This window comes from Idiotropiscis lumnitzeri, chromosome 8 (genome assembly GCF_059441095.1).
Source record: "Idiotropiscis lumnitzeri isolate Australia: NSW breed Sydney's pygmy pipehorse chromosome 8, RoL_Ilum_1.0, whole genome shotgun sequence".
In the NCBI taxonomy this organism is placed as follows: domain Eukaryota; kingdom Metazoa; phylum Chordata; class Actinopteri; order Syngnathiformes; family Syngnathidae; genus Idiotropiscis; species Idiotropiscis lumnitzeri.
In genome coordinates, this window is record NC_142398.1 from 22,532,503 (window position 1) to 22,551,188 (window position 18,686).

The 18,686-nt window shown below is 42.8% G+C and overlaps 1 protein-coding gene across 2 annotated transcripts; it reads right to left on the reverse strand.

The window, feature by feature from the left end:
- Window positions 1-537: 537 nt before the first annotated feature.
- On the reverse strand, window positions 538-16,653 carry LOC148332824 (glycine receptor subunit alphaZ1-like). 2 transcript variants are annotated; one of them, XM_088303547.1, is made up of 10 exons: window positions 16,270-16,653; window positions 11,556-11,686; window positions 11,109-11,176; window positions 7,457-7,680; window positions 7,031-7,113; window positions 5,689-5,826; window positions 5,101-5,315; window positions 3,780-3,926; window positions 2,497-2,625; window positions 538-1,233 (listed from the first exon to the last, which is right to left on the reverse strand). In XM_088303547.1, the coding sequence occupies exons 1-10, from the start codon at window positions 16,332-16,334 to the stop codon at window positions 922-924; spliced, it is 1,512 nt and encodes a 503-aa protein (XP_088159673.1). In that variant the 5' UTR covers window positions 16,335-16,653; the 3' UTR covers window positions 538-921. The 2 variants fall into 2 exon arrangements, with proteins under 2 accessions (XP_088159673.1, XP_088159674.1); XM_088303548.1 differs by lacking the exon at window positions 2,497-2,625.
- Between the last annotated feature and the right edge of the window lie 2,033 nt (window positions 16,654-18,686).

Sequence of the window (18,686 nt, forward strand, 5' to 3'; positions counted from 1 at the left end):
TCCCCAAGTGCTGGTGTCCACTCGTCTTTGTCGTTGTTGAGCTGTTTCGTTCATTCGTGCGAGTTTGAGTTCTGTGCTGCTGCCGCCCGTTTCGAGTTGTGTTGGTTACTTAGCAATTGCTCATTTGGTAAATCCACGTGCAAGTCAGCGTAATTAAAAAGTCTTTTTCACCATTCTGGGCGTCAACAGAGCCAACATAATCAATCAACGCAATCAAAGTGTCCGCTCTCATTCCCTCTAGATGAGCACGCTCACATCTCGCATGAAAAAAAAAAAACGGAGGCATCCACGCATGACGGGAGGATCTTCACTGCTCTTCGTCGGCCTGGAAAAAAGACAATGTCAGCGGCGACTAGCATTAAATTCAGACTGAGCTTGCGATAACCGCAAATTAAATTGAATGAAATATGATGAAGTGGCTTTGATGCTCGTTGTCAAAATTATGAAAAGAAACTCCAACGCGTCTGACGTCCGCTCACACAAATTGAGCCAAATCGTATTCGACTTTCCGTGCCACTATTTGGACGAGGTCATTTCTTTTGTTTTAGGTGTACACTTCATATAAGCACAAGTGAGTTGAACGTTCTGGAGATGGAACAATATAAATCCCAGAAACGACGTCGGCGCTACTTTGGGAGCGGCATTGAAAATTCCACCACGGATCTCGATTTCTTCCTTCTAAACGCGTCGTGGTCTGAGTCATGCCAAATTGTCTTCAACACGACCAAATCAGTGTGTACTTGTTTCTTCGTGTACGTCTACAAAATACGTCGGTGGCGACTTTGGGGCGATGTGAGGTCACAAGTGGCAGGTCATAATAAACAAAGTTAACGTGACAAAACATGTCCTCTCGTGTGTGTTTGCATCTCTTTTGTGTGAGCGCGCGGGCGATCCAAGAACGCACACACGGCGGGTCCTCCTCTATGGTTGATGGAAATCTTCATGGCGAAGTATTTTGTAAAGAACCCAGTAGAAGATATTGAAAAACAGGAAGGCCAGAGGGAAACCGGCCCTGGACACCGTGTCAATCTTTTTGGCCCGATCGATAAATAACTTCCTCATCTCCTCGGTGCTTTTTCCTCCTCCCGACGGGACGGCCGGCGGATTCGGGGCAGTGTTTGCCGGGCCTCCTTGAGTGTTCGGTGCAGTGACGGTATTGTTCGTGGTGGCCTTGGAGTCTTTGCTGTTGCTCGGCGTGGAGGTGACGGCGGCGGGCGACGTCACTTCCCCTTCCTGGTGGGCAGAAGGCGGCAGCACAAATTTCATGAGACTTCTTTCGGGAGCTGCCTGCACTTAGAAATTGCGGTAAGCGACATATTAGGCAAATATCAAAATAATTGATTGAAAATGTTTCCAATAAAAGGGCAATGCGGCGCAACCTTCAAAGTCAAACACGATCCGTTGCGTTTTGCCGGACGACTTTTGGATTTTCCAATTCCAAAGACAAGGCCATAAATAATTAACGGAAATTCATCAACGTTAAGAGTCACAACTTATTTCGTATTTCATCCAAACAGCAACAATTCACATTTGAGTGATGGAGAAAAAAAAATACATTTAACAATTAAAACGTACGTAAGAAAAGTTATATAATCAAAGTTTTACCCCGAAAATAATCAATTATTTTTTCAATATTTTAGCATGTTTTTTTTTCTCGATCCAAAACAAATTGAAGCTTCTCGAAACAAGCCTGCTTGCATTCCTGATGAGGAAACGCGTCAATCGTAGAACCTAACGCGACATTCGCAACTTTTCTTAAAAGAACACGTTTCAAAAGATTGAAGATTGTAAAAATGTCGGAAAGCCCCGCTTTATTTTTCGCTTTCATTTATCGAATCAGGGCAAATTCAAAGCGTTTGTATTCTTGCTTTTTACGCAGCAGTCAGCAGTCATTTTTCCTGACTCTTCGGGCGCACTTGAATGAATCATCACGCAAACGGACGTGAAATCTGATTTGCTCAGCGTGCACACGTCGTTGTTTCTGCCAAAAAGGGCAAAATTCCCACGCACTTGATTTTCTAGGCTTTGGGAAGACGATATGCAACTAGATTCATTTCGCTCGCACGCGACTTCTCAACGTCGCTGACTTGAAGTGAGTCACAAGAAGGTGTCATGCCGCATCACCTGCGACGAACCTCCTCTCAACTCTGCAATTTTCTTAGATTGGGAGCTTGGTGTTTCGGCATATAGGCTTGTATATCATTTTTTCCCCCAAAAAAGGAGTTGCAGGTTCACCTTATAGTCCGTAAATTATGGTATTTATAGAAATACACGACCAAAAAAGATGAAGTGCAACATTTCAAATATTTGAAACATATTGTAGAAAATCTGACAGCCTTCAAATTTTTTCTGTCCCAAACACCTTCCTCTGACTGCGCCCAGTCCACGTCTCCTCTTATTGACAGGCAGAATGGTGGTGAAGACGCACAAGACAAAGTTTGCATTTTGCTCCATGCACATGCAGCGACATGCCGACACACTTGTGCCATTCATTACCCGGTAGTTGCCGCTGAAGATGTTGCTCATTGATCCATAGAGCGGGTCGGATGCCTTGAGGCCGTTGTCAATGTTAACACGATGGAGGGATTCAGCTAGCTCATCGGCATCAACTGCACCTCCACCGTTCTACCGGTCGACAGCATGCGCACCAGTCATCAACGGAGAGAAACCAAAAGGGCAAAAACATCCAAAACAAACACCAACTTTGGGCGACTCACTCGTTCAGTCAACGTGCAGAACATTACGGGTATTTTTGAGTGATATTTTATTGGAGTGGGAATAGTTGCAAACAAAATGTTGGAAAAATTGGGAACTAAAAGTTGATCAAATTTCAATTGTAATCTTTTGCATATTTTATACTTTTCAGAGATGGGCCAGTCGGTCCTCAGGCCTCGACTTGGGCACGCTTCGGTCATCGTCCCTCCATCCTTAATCATAAGAATAATTGTCCTCCGTCCTTCTTCGTTTAAAGCGTCTTTTGCATTTTAGCAAAAAAAAAAAAAACACTTGAGACTTGTCCTGCTCGCTTGCTTTGTCCGTCCTTTTTTAAAAAGTTCTCGTCCTCCGTCCTAAAAATGGTCGTCTGTTCGTGACGGACATAAAATGAAGAAATTGAAGAAGACAACGAGGTCTGGTATTTTTTTTTTGGTTTTTGTGTTCTTCCTCGCTTCAAATCATTTTCGTCAAGGCATCTACGAGCAGTTCATCATTTCGTGTTGTTAATTTTAAACGATATTTTCGCAAAGAAATATAAAAAAAAAATGCTTGAAAAAATTAATTTTCTTGCTGTTAGATTCAACTTTCTAAGCTTTTTTTTGTTCAGCACGAATAAGTGGTTTTATCGAAAATGGAATAGCTTTTGTATTTCTAATTCCAGTGTGGGGGGGGGGATAAATATATTTTTCAGCACTTTTTCAATACATTGAAAAGAAGTAAACATGTTAACAGCAGTAAATGTGAAATAAATCTGCATGTTGACTGAATGCTGAATGCTCTCGGCATACAAAAGATTCACATCATGCACCAATATCAAGCTCATCTTGTATAGACAAAAAAAAACTACAACAAAAAAACACAATTACAGTGATGAAGCCATGCAAAGCCGTGCACTAACACAGAAATTTAAACATGCTCCGTCACAAGACCAGACACATCCCATCCCATCTCATATTGCTGCAGTACTCGCATATCACCACTAGGGGGTAGCCTCAAAATCTCAAATCATCGTCCATTGAAAAATCCTCCATTTATTTTTTTATCCCACAAGTATCTCCGAGTACCTTGCTCTTCTTGGGATGTCGCCTGAATCTCAGCAGCTCTTTATGTTGCCTTGAAACAAAATTGACGGCAGCATATTCCAAGAGTGCAGAGAAGACAAACAGAAGACACACCGCCATCCAGATGTCGATGGCCTTCACATAGGAGACCTGCCAGACAAGAAATCAAGGAATTTGTGGACATTCAAATTCATTCAAAAGCTCACGTGAGCCTTTGTTGTCAAACGTCAAATTCTGGCGCGCAAAGCTTTTCATAGGTTATTTGAAGGTGGGAGGGACTTTTTTTGTGCAACGAATGACTGCGGTGTCACAGCATGTGACCTCATTTTGAATGAAAAGATGCCATATTCAGACATGCATAACATAGTGGAGTGCAAAGCTCTGTTTGGCACCGAGAACACGAGCAACCTCCTTCCGCCGAAACACACACACGTACTTTTATGGAAATGGGCGTGTTAAGGCTTACGTAACAAAGTGCTCCATGTCTGATTTTTCCTCATGCATGCAAGATACCAGAAGATGACCGAAGGGCTCTTTCTCTCGCACACAACACATGCACAAGTGCGCTTCATCAACGCATGCTCGACATCGGACTCCATTCTTTGAAAAGACAACGGCAACTCAATCTACAACCATGACAGTCTTCATTTTCACCGCAAGCAGGCACAAAACAAACAAACAAAAAAATGCAAACTGTCATATAATTTGAGGGCCCGGCTCTTTCCAAAGAGAAAGCCATTACGCGTCATGACAATGGGCCGAATGATCTCATTTTCCCGTGCGCTCAAATCTGTCATTTAGGCTCTCTCGTGCCAGGAACGCGATGTGGGTGGAGCACCCCGAAACTGTGGCTGTTCCCGTGCGCATGCTGCACAGGCTCAAGTCAAGGAGGAGACACACTACAGAGCGCATTTTGTCGGCCCGTGGCGACGTGGTGGAACCCCCTCTCTCGCCATCTCACCGTCGAAAGTGGAAAGAAAGTTCAAATGAAATCAATCCTCGATGATTTCTGCGTACGTAATTCTATTCCCGATTGAGCGGTGGCTTTTGCAGCGTTGTCAGTGTTGGTGCAGCAATCCAAGTGAATAAATCAACACTCCTGTGGTGTCATCGCGTTGAGCGGCTCACGCACGGCAACGAGAGTCGTTGCCTTTAATAATTGATTTGCGTACATTTGTTCATCTGAGCTGACTGACGACATCATCGCATGCGCTTGCTCCGAGGAAGGCAAATTGTTTTTTGGGCTGTTAAGAGGAGCGTGACGCACCTGAACCAAAAGGCAAGCAAAAGAAAAGCGGGAAGCCCAAATTGCTCCCCAACCGACCTTTGGCAGCGAAGTTCTGGAGCCCGAGCTCTGCGTTGTCATTGTGAGGACAGTGGTGATGCCGAGTGCCACTCTGGCCGGGGCCGCATCCATGTTAATCCAAAAGGACACCCAGGACAGAATAACAATCAGCAGGGACGGGATGTACATTTGGATCAGGTAGTAGCCCATCTGACGCTCCAAGTGGAACCGCACTTCAATGCAAGTAAATTTACCTGCAACATCGCAAAACCACAGCAAAGCACGGCCATCAACATTTGGTGTCCAACACGAGAGATAAATGTAGCCATAAAAACAAATTTGTACAAACATCAGCAGCTTTGGACCATTAGCCCACGTTATTCAAATAAATCTTTTATCGATATTCTGTACATCGGGAGACGTGCTTCACAGGAAGTGTGTTTTAATAAGCACAGCTATTGAAATAATATTGAAATGATCTTTCTAATGTTCTTTCTATTTAGCAGGCGGGTCTTGAAAGTATGTCCCGCAAGAAGGTTACTTTGTGACTTTTTCACGATCCCACCCCAACCAGGTGAGATGACAAAACACATTTTGTGTGTGTGTGTGTGTGTGTGTGTGTGTTACCCGTGTTATAGTGCTTGGTACAGTATCTGAGGTCGGATTCATCTTTAAGGATGAACTGCGGGAGCGTCAATCCTTCGGCCACTTGGACCGGTCCATTCTCCTGCCACTCAAAGATCAGGTCGTTCATGGTGTAACCGACTGTAAAAGGCGACGCGTAAAACACATGGCAAATTATTTTGATTCAAAGGAGCTCGCCCATCACTCCGTTTTTATATCTGCATGCGTGTGATCCGCTTCTCTTGTGTGCAGCAAAAAAAATGTCAAAATGGAGTTCCATTCAAAATCATTTCATCCATTATTATTCTTCATATAACAGCGTCAATTTGAAAATAGGGATAAATTACAGATATCCTTTATGATGAAATTATATTTGATTTTAGCGGCATTGTGGTTGTCTACGGGCAAAATCACCATTTTTGGAGATTAACATTTTTTTTCTTACATTAGTGCAGGCTTGAAAAATTCATGACCAAAAGGATCATGTTCTTGATCAACAACAACAACAACAAAAAAATCACACATACATGCACCAAAAGTATTCAACATTTTTTTGATTTTTTTTTTTAAAGCATTGGATTAAGATGTGTGTGCAGTTTGAACGTAAATCGGATAATAAAAGTGTTTGATTAAAAACAAAGTTGAAAAAACTGATTCTGATCAAGGAGAACGTTCACAAAAAAAGGCAAAGGTTTGCAACGTTTCGTTTTTAGTTGAGGTCCGGCTGCTCATCGAAAGCGAAAGAAAAATCCCTCACTCACTCACTAAGCTAAACATGGAGTCTCCGTCAACATGTACGTTGAATGTCGCGCTTACAGCGATGAGCAAAGTCATTCTTTTCATTCCGTTGACAGCCGCAGATGAAACACGACGGGCTGTTTATACGGAGATAATCATTTAAATGATGATGCGCTGACCACGATGACCCTGCTTGAGAAAGATTAAAAATGGTAAAGAGTCGGAAAAGAGACCACCGAGCTCTGCAAAAGGTGAAAGCTTTAAAAAAAAAAAAACTGCAGTGAGCCGGTGCTCGATGGCACATTTTTTTTAAAAAGCGGAACAGCTGGTAAAAGCTGCTACATGCCTAAAGCAATTACACAAAAAGATGTCGTTGGTCTTGTTTCTTAAGGTTCTATCGCGCGCGTGTGTGCAAATAAGTCCATTAAAAGAGTCTGTGCACTGACAGCCTCCCACGACCAAAACGGAAAAAGAAAAGAAAATCCAAAAGACGGCGGAGGCCGAGGTCACGACAGGGAACACAAAGCCCTTCCGAGTCATCCCAAAAAGTCGCGTACGATTGCGATGACTTGCAATTGGCGTCTTTGTGTTTGCATGGACTACTTACAGCTTTCTAACTGCATAATGCACGTCTGAACATCCATGGGGAAGTTTTTCAGATCCATGGGACACGAGAGCGTTAACGTCAGTCTGAAAGTGCACAAGAAAGTGGTGAAGTGAAAAACATGAACCGGATTTATTCAACTGCAAAACAAAAATAAGAATAAATTATATTTCGTATTTATATTTTTTTCCGAAAGAAAATCAACACTAAGTTAGCCCGTCAATCACAGTAGCATGCTAACACCTGCATTCTTGTACTTTTTTTAGGTTTTCAAGAATAACGCTCTTTCTATCAATTATAAAAACTCGGAAAAAATCCTGTTCAAGTTTTAGCCTCGTATCTTAGTTTCTACGTCGTTCACTTTCTTAGCTGGAACCGCGAGGTTCTTGAGGGTCTGCCTGAGCTTTTCTCCGATCTTCTGGGACCCACCTTATCGAGTATAAAACGTTTCCGTTCTTGAAAATGCGCAGCAACTTGTTGTCCGTCGTAACCTCATGGAAGTGTGCACCCTTTTCGTTAGCGAAGAACAGATCTGGTTTCCAAATGGAGTCTAACATGGAGGGGTCCAAGTCCAAAGAGTCATCGGGATATTCGGCATAGGCAAGCCTGGGATCATTCCACTGTTGACGAAGGAAGATGTTCACGCGATAGTCCTAAGACACAAAGGAGCGATTATGGAGACAATGCCACAACTTTTTAAAATGTCCATCCATATATTTGATTATTTGAATACTTTTCTTCATGTGTTTGACATGAAATTGCATTTAATTCGATTTACTCACGTTAATTTCAGTGAGATTTTCATGGGTGGACTTTTATGAGATAGAAGCTAGAATTGTTCTTCAGCTCATGTAAAAAAAATTTTAAAAAAAACAAACACATAACACCAAACGCCATCGCAAATTGGCTTCAAAAATTAAAAAAAAAAAAATGAATCGAGCAACTCCCTCTCAGCAATTCTCACTTGGATGTTGACATAAAAATGACTTTGATTGCGATGTAACTCAAGACGATGGAATACAAATGATTGACTAATGAGCTTTTGAGAGCCCCAAACTCTTGGTGGCTCCCACGGCAACGACAAAGCCAGGTTGACTCGCCCGGTGGCGAAACACAAGCCAAAAATGACTCGGCATGAAAAGTAGCAGCTCGTTTTCTCATTCACTTATCTTGAGTTTCTGCCGTCAGACAATGGAGGACGAAATGCCGCCCAGCGAGACTGCCTGTCACCTGTCGCTATCGTAAAGCTGTCGTCATGGTCGCAAACGGCTCGAGCGTAACCCGAGATGCATTTCATCTCACTGTGTGTTCGCGCTAACGGAAGGCGCAAGGTGTAAAAGTGCTTCAAGGTGCAGTGTGTTGAATGTAGTGCCATCTGCTGGTGAACTATTAGAATGCAACGACCTAAGCTTGAAAAGAACACACACGCACGACTCAGAGAGACCGCACCTCGCAAGCCGACCAGCAATTTCGTCAGCGGAGGTGCAAGCAAAATGCCATCACAAATACGGCCGTTGTGTCGATTAAACTTTCCAAAAATCGATTCGATTCGATTTCGTTAAACTGACCTTCATGCTTATTGGCGTTATTGACTTCACTGCTCCCGCCATTTTGTTTTGATAAGCAACTTTTGCGTCGTGACAAGATCTCATGAAGTCAAGTCAGCCACCTTATTTAAAAGAGCGTTTTTAGAGAACTTTTGTGAGCGCATGTGAGCTCAAACAAACAGATGACTGAGTTACATCAAAGAAATATAGCGCTCCAATAATTTGAGTGAAGCCAACGACGGCAGAAGAGCCGCATTTTGTCTGATTGAACTCGTCCTCGTACTCGGCCAGCCTGCACGATATTGAATTTCAAACTTGGAATAGCGCACCCGAAAAACTGCTTTGGGGAAAAAAACAAGGCCAGCAGCAGTCGAGCGTCACAATGGACTGAAATGGCGGAGACGAAAGGAAATGCAGAGTGGGAAGAAGTGACTGGCTCCAAATCAGCCCTTACATTTTCCAGAAGCTCCAAAATTGCATGCTGAATTTCACGTCATTTCATGTAAGGACATAAAATCCCGTTTTGACAAATTGAGTGCTAAATGCATCTTTTTGCACGCGGTCCTCACAGAACGCACAAAATAAATTCAGGGCGCAATCCTGAGCGTGCCCCGTTCGAAGATCATCAACTTTCACATCGCAATTAAGTTCGTAGCCAATTTTGGGCTCACTTTTTATTCATTTGACGTTAAGTGGAATCACTTCTATGGATACAATTTGAACAATTAGATCTTAACGATGACGCCACGTCAATTCCGTTTACTGAGCTGCACTTCTCTGATGTGCCTCATTAAAAAAAAAAACCTTCACTCTCTGTCATTGAATTTCTTCGATTCCTCTCGTGGCTTTTGATGTGAACGTCGTAAGGCGATTCCTTCACAATGGAATCGTTTCTTAATTATCGCTGCTGCAGAAAGTTGGATTTGATCTTTGAGGACACGTGGTACACGACGCGCATCGCCGAGGAATGATCGGAATGGTCATGATCCTCAATTTGGCCGATTTTGGGCAGCGAGAGCGAGAGAGGTGCAGAAACAAGCATTTTGTTTTTTTAGCAAAGAGAAGAGTTACAATGTGGTCACGTGACTTTTTTTTAATGATCTTGATCCTAATAAAATGTGGGGGCAACAAGAACACAAGTTATCCAAATATAATCTTCAAAATCTAAATTTGAGTGCTTAAACTGCAGACAGCTGACATTGACATTATTTTCCGGCGCGTCAAAATATTTAGTTTATTTTTTTTGTCATACAGACTTCCTGCTACTAACTTCAGTTATTCACTCGCAGTTATCGTGAGCAACACATCAACAAACGTGTACGTGTTTTTACTTGAACTGTTCTGCTCTTCAGACAAAAGCCGCGGCATTGTAATTTCGCCCTTTGTGCTCCGCTCACACACACACGCGCACGGACACACGCGCGCGCGCACACACACACACACAGAGAGGATGGATTAAGAGGGATTGCGTGAGCGATTGAATAAAAGCGAGTCTAACAGCAGCAAATCTGTTTAACATGGATAGCGTGTGCAGACTACAGTGAGTCAACCTGGCTCTAAGCCTTCTGTGTGCGCGCGCGTGTGTGCGTGCGCGTGGGGGTGTGCGCGCGCGCGTGTGTGATTTACATTCCATATTTAATATTAACCTTTAATCTCTTGACCTCCACAAATGGTATCCCAAAACAAGGCACTGTCTTATTTTTTACACTTTTGGTCAGTTAATATTGACTTTATTGAAATAGTCCAATTGCAAATGTGATGATGCTCGCAAAAGTTGCTTCTCGCGCAACAGTAAATCATAACTGAACGTGTCAGCGATGTGTTGAGGTCACGTCCGGTTTGGTCGTGAGAAAACGAATAGTGGGCGGATCATAAGACAGAAGGTGAAGAGGAGACCAAGAACTTCATCCCAAAGTAACATACGGACTGCGTATGTTACTCGGCGTTGCGCTCGCCGGAACGCTTTCAAGTATGAACTGTCGATCAAAAGCTCGCCGTGTTTGCCTTGACCCTTTTACTTCCCCTCATAAGCGGTTCTCCTTTGATTGGCCATATGCCGCTCACAACTTTTCAAATCACTCCACAGCTTCGAGATCTAGTCGGACACATCGACTCAAATTTCCCCATTGTGGGACTAATAAAGGACATCTTTATCTTTGGACTCTTGTGCGTTGACAAGGCCAAGAAAGACTCTCCCCAAAAACAAAAGAAAGAAAAACAGCTTCTTCAACAAATGCCGTTGACGACACATGACAAAGAGAAAGTGGAGAGCCTCTTGCAAAACCCCCTGAAAGGAGCTGTCATTAAGACAAAAATAAATAAATCAAACGTTTGTGGCGGACGGTCAAGGCCTTCTCTGCTTGGCCTGACACACTCCACCCTAACCCTAAACATAAACGCTCTCTCTCTCTCTCTCTCTCTCTCTCTAGTCATGTACGTCTGAATGTGTTTTTATTGTACTTATATTGAATGAAATGAACAATGTAATGATGACATTCATTTCCTCTTCCTACTGTTCCTTATTGCGTACATACCATGGTGGTTTCAGCAATGGAACCAAAGCTGTTGATGAAAATGTTACAGGAGACATTGACCGGAGGACCTGCAAAGGGAGAATCGGAAATATGAGATGGCCGTGATGTAATATTCATGGTCGGACACGTCATTCGGGTGCAATTATCTCAAAAAGGATACGGGAGCGACAGGCTAAGATGGCACCGACCAAAATGATTCAATTTGTAAGCAAATTGCGTGTTGGTCATATTTTGGGTCCTCAGAATTGAGAATTTCTTTTCACTCCTCTTCATTGACTTCAGTTTGTGTGCACCTTCTTGTTGATTCCAAAAGGGGCTTTTTAATGAGAATTGCAATCAAATATTTGAATCTAGAAACAAAGACACTTTGTTCCTTTGCACGGAAGCAGCTTATTTTTGCAAAGATAACAAATAAAAACAAAAAACATCAGCTTTGTGAGGTGATACCTTTAAAGTTTGGTCTTATTCTGGCATCATATCCCGAAGTCCTCCCCATCAGTTTGTCCAGAAAGTCCGATGGAGACATTGGGACCTGTCGTGTTCTTGCAGCGAGGTCGACCTCCTTACACCGGCCGACGCTGTTGAAGCGACCAAACGTATGCAAAAAAAAAAAAAAAGTCAACAATTGGCTTTTTACATCCAAAATAAGCAACTTTAAAACACTGCAGTGATCACCAAAAAGCTGACAATTGAATATGAAGGAATATTATTGTAAGTCACTGTCAAATGGAATTGTGCACGATTTGAACATGAAGACTTTGATGAAAAGAAGAGAAGAAAAAAAAAATGAAGAAATGCAAGGTTGGATTCCTGTGTGGAGTTTGCATGTTCTTCACGTGCCTGCGTGGCTTTTCTCCGGGTACTCCGGTTTCCTCCCACATTCCAAAAGCACGCACGGCAGGTTGATGGGACACTCGAAATTGTCCCGAGGTGTGAGCGCGTTCGTCTTGGCGTGCCGTGCGATTGTCCGGCAACCAGTTCGGGGTTCGACTGCCCGAAGACAGCCGGCAAAGGTTCCACCCCCCCGCGACCTTCGTGAGGAGAAGCGGCTCAGATCAGGCAAGTCATTTTCTGTCGATATCCATCACTTGTGGATCACGATACACATTGATCTTGAGTTTTTGCCCCGACGTAACGTCTTGTTCATTTTGCACCCCAGGCTGCCGTTTGGCGTTTTTCTGCATGAAAGCTGAGTGGAGGAAGAGGAGAAGGGAGCAGATTGTGGGCGGCTCATGCAAATCAGCACGGTGGCAGACGGGGGTCATATTTCGTTTTTCAAATTTGGATGAAAAAAAAAGTTTTCCAATTTCCTCCTGGCGGGCAAAAGGGGTGCTTGAGCACCACGAGGGCTCCATCTCCGCACGGGCCGACGCCATACTAGATTGCTGTGTTGCTTTGCTCGTCGGATGTGACGAGAGAGAACATTTCCAAAAATATCTCTGCTTACAGCAAAGAGTGGCCTGATAAACAAACACACACACACACACACACACACACACACACGACAAGTCTTTTCAGGATCATCAGCCTTTACGTTGGCATTTTGGAGGTACTCGCGTTCCCTCTGACGGAGCATAACCTTGATGAATTTGCGTAGGAGGACTCATTTAAGCTCTTCATAACGTAAATTTGAAGGAAACAAGACTCGGGAAGTGAGACATTCTGGAACATCCGCAAGGAACAAGATCTCAGCATTTTAGGGCTTTAAATTACACCTCATGGGATTTGTCTTTTCCTCGTCATATTCTTTCGCAGCACAATGGTTGACTTTGCGCTCTCTTCGTCTTGCTTTGAGGTGACACGACCGGACAGCTGTTGTTGAATTTAAGAACAGCTGTGCGGTGGAGAGGAGCGCCATCTCAGAGGGCGCTACAATGACCTGTCCAGTATTACGAACCTTTGGAGATTTTTGTGAAGTCATGAAAACCACGCGAGATAAAATAGCTTTTGTCATTGAGGAAGAAAGTCATGTCGTTTAAATACGCAGCCAAATGTGTTCTCAATGTCATTTATGTCTTCAGCAGCATCAAGCCGAGGAGTGAGACAAGCACTCACCCTGCCCCCAGCCAAAAAGCGCACTGACACAGAAACGCTTCCTGGATGGATCCCATGTCGGCGCACACACATGCGCGCAAACGCACATACGGACGAGTGTGTGAGTCACGCGCCGCATCATGTTTATTTTGGTCTCGTTCGGACGGCACGAAAACCTGAAATTTCGACCTGCTGGGCTTGCAGGTGGCAAATTTGCTTTGATACACGTTTGGGAAACTTAGAAATCTGAAAGCAGACGCTTTCAAACATTAAAGTATAAATTCACAAAAAATATTTCTCAATGAGGTGGACGAAAAAAATGGAACAATAAAGTCGCCATTCTATTGAATCATTTTGATTGTCATGATTAGTATATGGGGGCCGATAACGCAACATGGCTCACGGTGATTAACGTGTTTATCTGTCAAGTTTGACATACATCAGTTTTGAGGAAAAGAAAAAGGAAAAGGAAAATCCTCAAGAATGTAATAAGGGATTACGTCATCTCAGCGCTTCGCAATTATTTTCGGTTACGAACCCCCAGCAAGAAGAAAACAAGTTTGTTGCAAAACAAAGCGACTTTGTAGAGTTAATACTCGCTGCGCCAAATAATTCAAAGAAAGCGCCACTGCCAACTACTGGAGTGGAGGTGCAATTACACTTTATTGGAGAACGGTGGGGGGAAAAAAAGGCATGTTTCTCCAGGGTCACACGCGCCCCCCTCAGCATCGCACCCCGCCCCTCCCCCCCTTATTACATTTTCATGTTCGACACTCAATACCTTTTTGGGTTTATTTGTTTAATAAAAGCCTTTATTCGGGTCCCTGCAAAAATGGCTTCACAAAATTTGTAATTTGCTCCTCAAATGAAGTCAGTGATGAGCAAAATTGCTCCGATTTTTCTGATGACTTCATTGGCATATTGTCCAGAAAAAAAAAAAAGAAGTCACCTGACAGGAAGACCTGAAAATGTTGCTAGCGGCTTACAAGAGCTTATGGTGGACAAAGGCAGCAGACGCCATTACTAAAACATTCAAGAGAGACACGACTCAATGTGTGCACGCATGCAATGCAAAAACGTCTCTTGTCACACACCTCTTTTGCACTTTACTAATAGCTTTTATGGAAATCTAGAATGGTGTTATTAACTAGCAAGTAGTCAATCGACTTGGCAAACGGGAAATAATGCCGCTCGGTTCATTTTGTGCAATCCGGGAGGAGAAGATGCAAATGCTTGCTCTTAACAAACCCGCAAAAAAAAAAAAAATTACAAAGGCTGATTTTGTTCTGATTTTTGATTTGTTCCGAAAGGCACGGAACCATAAGGCAGACAGAATTAAAGGCGGCGGGCAGGCGTTTCTGCTTTTGAAAACATTTAAACCAAAAATGAGCGCAACATATTCTTCGTGGAGGATTGAGTTAATTTTGGAGCTTCTGACGAATCGCGCCAGTCACAAGAATTTTACTCGTCAAAAGTCCTTGCTGGACGATTATGGCCAAAATAATATTCTCGATGATTTTTTATTGAGTTTTAAATCACAATTATTTAAACGACTATGCATTGAAATTCAAAACTTTGTATTTATTCGGCTACTAAAACTCACACACAAAATTTCATCTCTCTATTTTTGCCAGATATTTCGAAGGATACAATAATGATATTACGACAGGTTCAAGGAAAACTTTTTTTTTTTTTTTTTTTTTAAAAAGCAAAATATGAATCCAAAAACAGGAGAAAGTGCTGTTTAGAACTTGCCGACGGACGAAATCGGCCCAAGGTTTGAGCAAAAACACAAAGCAACATTCTTATTGTTTCACTTACGTCATTATTACGCATGAGAGGGAAAAAAAAATGATTCTGATTTGATCATTCATTGATTCTCTCCCGGTTTAAGCAGGAATGCCCAGATTGCCCTCTTCCAACTGAGAATCTTCCGCCAGGAAGTCTTGCTGACCTGGCACTCTTTTTGGTTCACCTGACAAAAAGCGTCGCAACAATCTCGCCGCACACGAAAGCAACATCAACATCTTCTCCAGAAATCACTCTCTTTGAGCCAAGTTTGGTTGATTGACAAAGCGTACATAAAACGAAGAGCAGACTAACCGAAGTGAACAATTTCAAAGCCAAAATAGTGGCGAGAAGCGGCTTATGCGGACCGAGAAGAAAAGACGACTCAACACTAGAGCGCCATACAAGAACAACAAACTTGAGGCAGATTCGGTCGAATGACAATAAGTCTGTGAAACTGCGCCTTTGTGTCCATCCATGACCTTCCAAGATTTTCAGCCTCTCTTTTTAGCTTCTTTCAATGGTCAAACTTTGTCGAGATCACATTTTGTTTGTGTTTAGAAAAGCTGAACTCAAGAAACAATACAACTGCATCCGTCGCATGTCATACATAATATTCATCAAATATTGGATCATAAAAATAAATAAATGTTTTGAAATAAGAGCAAGGTCACGGAACAAATGAAACTCATATCATAAAGCTCCAATGAACTTCCCTGCCATCTAATGGAAGAGCATTTCATTGTTCTGCATGAAAATATACACCACTGGCATAGATAGATAAAGTCACTTTGTTAAAAAACAAAAAAGACAAAAAAAATGTGTTTAAAAATTATATATATACACACACATATATATATATATATATATATATATATTTTTTTTTTTTTTTTTTTCTGGGGGGGATAATTTCCTGCTCCACCCACGATTTCTCCTCACACCTTAATTGGCAATCACAGTTTTAAATCAGCCTTTTCCAAAGTCGCGTGTGAGAGTGTGTGTGTGGTTAAGTGTACTCGACGTCTTGTATAATAAATATCCAATTGTGCGCATCTATTTATATAATTTGCAGAATACGTCAAATATTTTAGAAAATGACTGAACAGCAGTCGGAGATGTTTTTTTTTTTTTTTTACTGCTGCGTTTTGGTGAATGATTGCTCGACTTGGAAACGCTTTAAAATCAAATAACGTGCCTTAACTGTGTTCTTTAAAGAACGATTACACACCTTTCTAATTCGGCCGAGGTATATAAATTTAAGAGGACAATCGTATTTTAAAACCATTTGAAATTGACCGCAACTTCAGTAACCGGTCAATTATTTGGGCTGACGTCTCACCTGAGAAACAGCGAAAATCTCCAGACGAGTAAGAAGACTCCAGCCGAGTAGTTGTTCCTCCTCATCGCTCCAGCGACGTTCGGACGGACCCGTCCCGTCTCCTCGCGGCCTTTTGGACCTTTCAGCACCGCAAACACAGCTCGTGCGTCTGCTGTAATGTCAACAGCGCTCAAAACATGCTACACTAACCACCGAACACTCCCAACGATGACATGATTCTGTTCATTCCCATGAGTGGACGACACAACAGAAAAGTTGCGCATGACGCAAAAATATAGCGGCTTACAAGAAAAAATAATAAAAATGCTTGACTCGGAAAAAGAAGGAGCAGTGCGCGCGTTGCGCGTGCCAGCTGTTCCAGCTCAGTTCGAGGTTCGTGCACTCGTGCAGTGGCCCAACGAAAGCTCAGGAAAAGAGAGAGAGAACCGCCTACCTCATCGGAGGATGATTGACTCTGCGCGGGACCAATCATCTTGGCTCGTTTCTTCCCCAAAGCGAAGAGCAGCTGAAATTAGAAGCCCGGCCAAGTGGAGTTAATTCAGCACACACCGATGCATCGTCTCTTCACGATGCGTCCCTGTAGCTCTCCATCCGGCTGTCCTGACATCTTCCTCCTGTTCTTTCCATTTGTTCCTTCAAGCACACTTTCTCATTCTGCTCTGCTGGCCACAATTACATTGAGACGCATGTGGTGCATATTCCCTGTCGGAAAGTAAAGCAAGTTGATGCAAGTTTGCCATATGTGACCAAAGTGGGCGTGGGCGTTGATTGAAATGACTTTAGTGCAGGGGTGGGCAAACTTTTTGATAGGCGGGCCACAATGGGTTCTAAAATTTGTCAGAGGGGCCGGACTAGGAGCAGATGGATGGAGTGTGATGGTCACCATCGCAGCATTTTAAATGAAAGTGAACAAAAGCATGACAACAATTTATATGTCTTTGAAAAACCACAGCATTTAGAAAATAAAACATGAACAGGGTTTATTCATTTCACTTTTTTTTTAACCTGGGGAACATGCTTGTTTTGCCACCATACAACAATACAGTGTAATTGCACATTGACTTCAGTAGGTGGCAGTGGCGCTCTCCTTGCCCAATATGCGCAGCGAGTATTAACTCGACGGTGTCGGTTTGTTTTGCAACGAAAATGCGATTATTTATAGTTGTGACGGAGAGTGGGTGGTGGGGGGGGGGGGGGGGGCGAATTGTTTTCTTCTTGTTAGGGGGGGGGGTGTATCAGCAGTAATCGCACAACTGCACGATCATTAATTTCAACCCGAAGCGTTCTATGAATTTGTTTCATAGTGTAATAAACAATTCTAATTATGTTTGTTGTGCAAAATGTGCACGTATTGTAAAACACAACTTTGATGATCCTCCCACAATACTGTCTGTGGGTTTTTTTGTGGGGGGGGTGTAGGGGGAATGTTTTTGAGTGTTAATAATATAAGCGTTACCATTTATAACAATCTTATACGCTACAATAGCGCGCTTGTCAGACGCAAATTGTAAAAGCATTGAATCCAAAAGAATTCTTCCTCTTCTGAAAATAATCAGTGATCGTGAGTTTTGGTAAAAGTGATTTTCGTGATCATCTCACAGTGGGCCACGGAGAAAGAAGTGAGGGAAGCGTCGCATGGATGCAGGCAAGGAAGAGTGACAGAGTGGCATGTTAAAGATGACAAGGAACATCGCAGACGGCCGTCCCGTTCATCCAGACATCCTCATCATCCTAATGTGAAAGATATGAATTAGACATTAGGTGCTGGGTATTTCCGAGTGGCATGGTGAAACTTTTAACATTTTCTGGCAGATGCCTAGCGCCCCATGCACCTGTTCTGAAACAGCGAGCCAAATTCTGGAAGGTCACCTTCAACATGAAATATGTTTAAATTAGAAGGTTGCATTTAGAAATGAAGAAAATAACATTTTGAATTCCAGATTAAATTGGTGCGCCGACTTTTTATGTGTTACGTAACACGCTAGACGGTCGGAGCTTTCTGAATGATGCTTGAAATGTGATCAAAGTCACGTTTGTCGTCACAAATAGGCCAGAGGCCCCCCGGCCTTCCCTCATCGGACGCATCCTTCATGTCAGCCATTTCATTCCAATCTAATGTCACTTTGCCTCTGCCACTTCCAAGGATGAAGTCTCAGACAAGCCCTTCTTTTTTTTTTTGCTCAGAAAATCTGCAGATAATGTGAGCACAAAACTCCTTTGCATATTTGCATGCTGACATTAGCATTTCCCTCAAAGCACTGCTGTGCTCAGTCTGGCGCAGCCTCCAGCATGACTGTTGACTCTTCCAAAGTCCTTTTAAAGCACTAAACAGTCAGATTATATTTTTTCATCTCACTGTGCCAAAATCCTGCAGCTGAACGGATGCAAAACTGCATGTTTTGTTTTTTGCTAAAGTG

Bases quoted from the DNA above. Each gene is read 5' to 3' on its own strand.
- LOC148332824 (XM_088303547.1), bottom strand. From the start codon at position 16,334: ATGAGGAGGAACAACTACTCGGCTGGAGTCTTCTTACTCGTCTGGAGA. The intron at 7,114-7,456 runs GTGGGTCCCAGA...GTGCACTTTCAG, and splicing joins AACGTTTTATACTCGATAAG to ACTGACGTTAACGCTCTCGT. The intron at 1,234-2,496 runs GTAATGAATGGC...TCTGCCCACCAG, and splicing joins TCTTCAGCGGCAACTACCGG to GAAGGGGAAGTGACGTCGCC.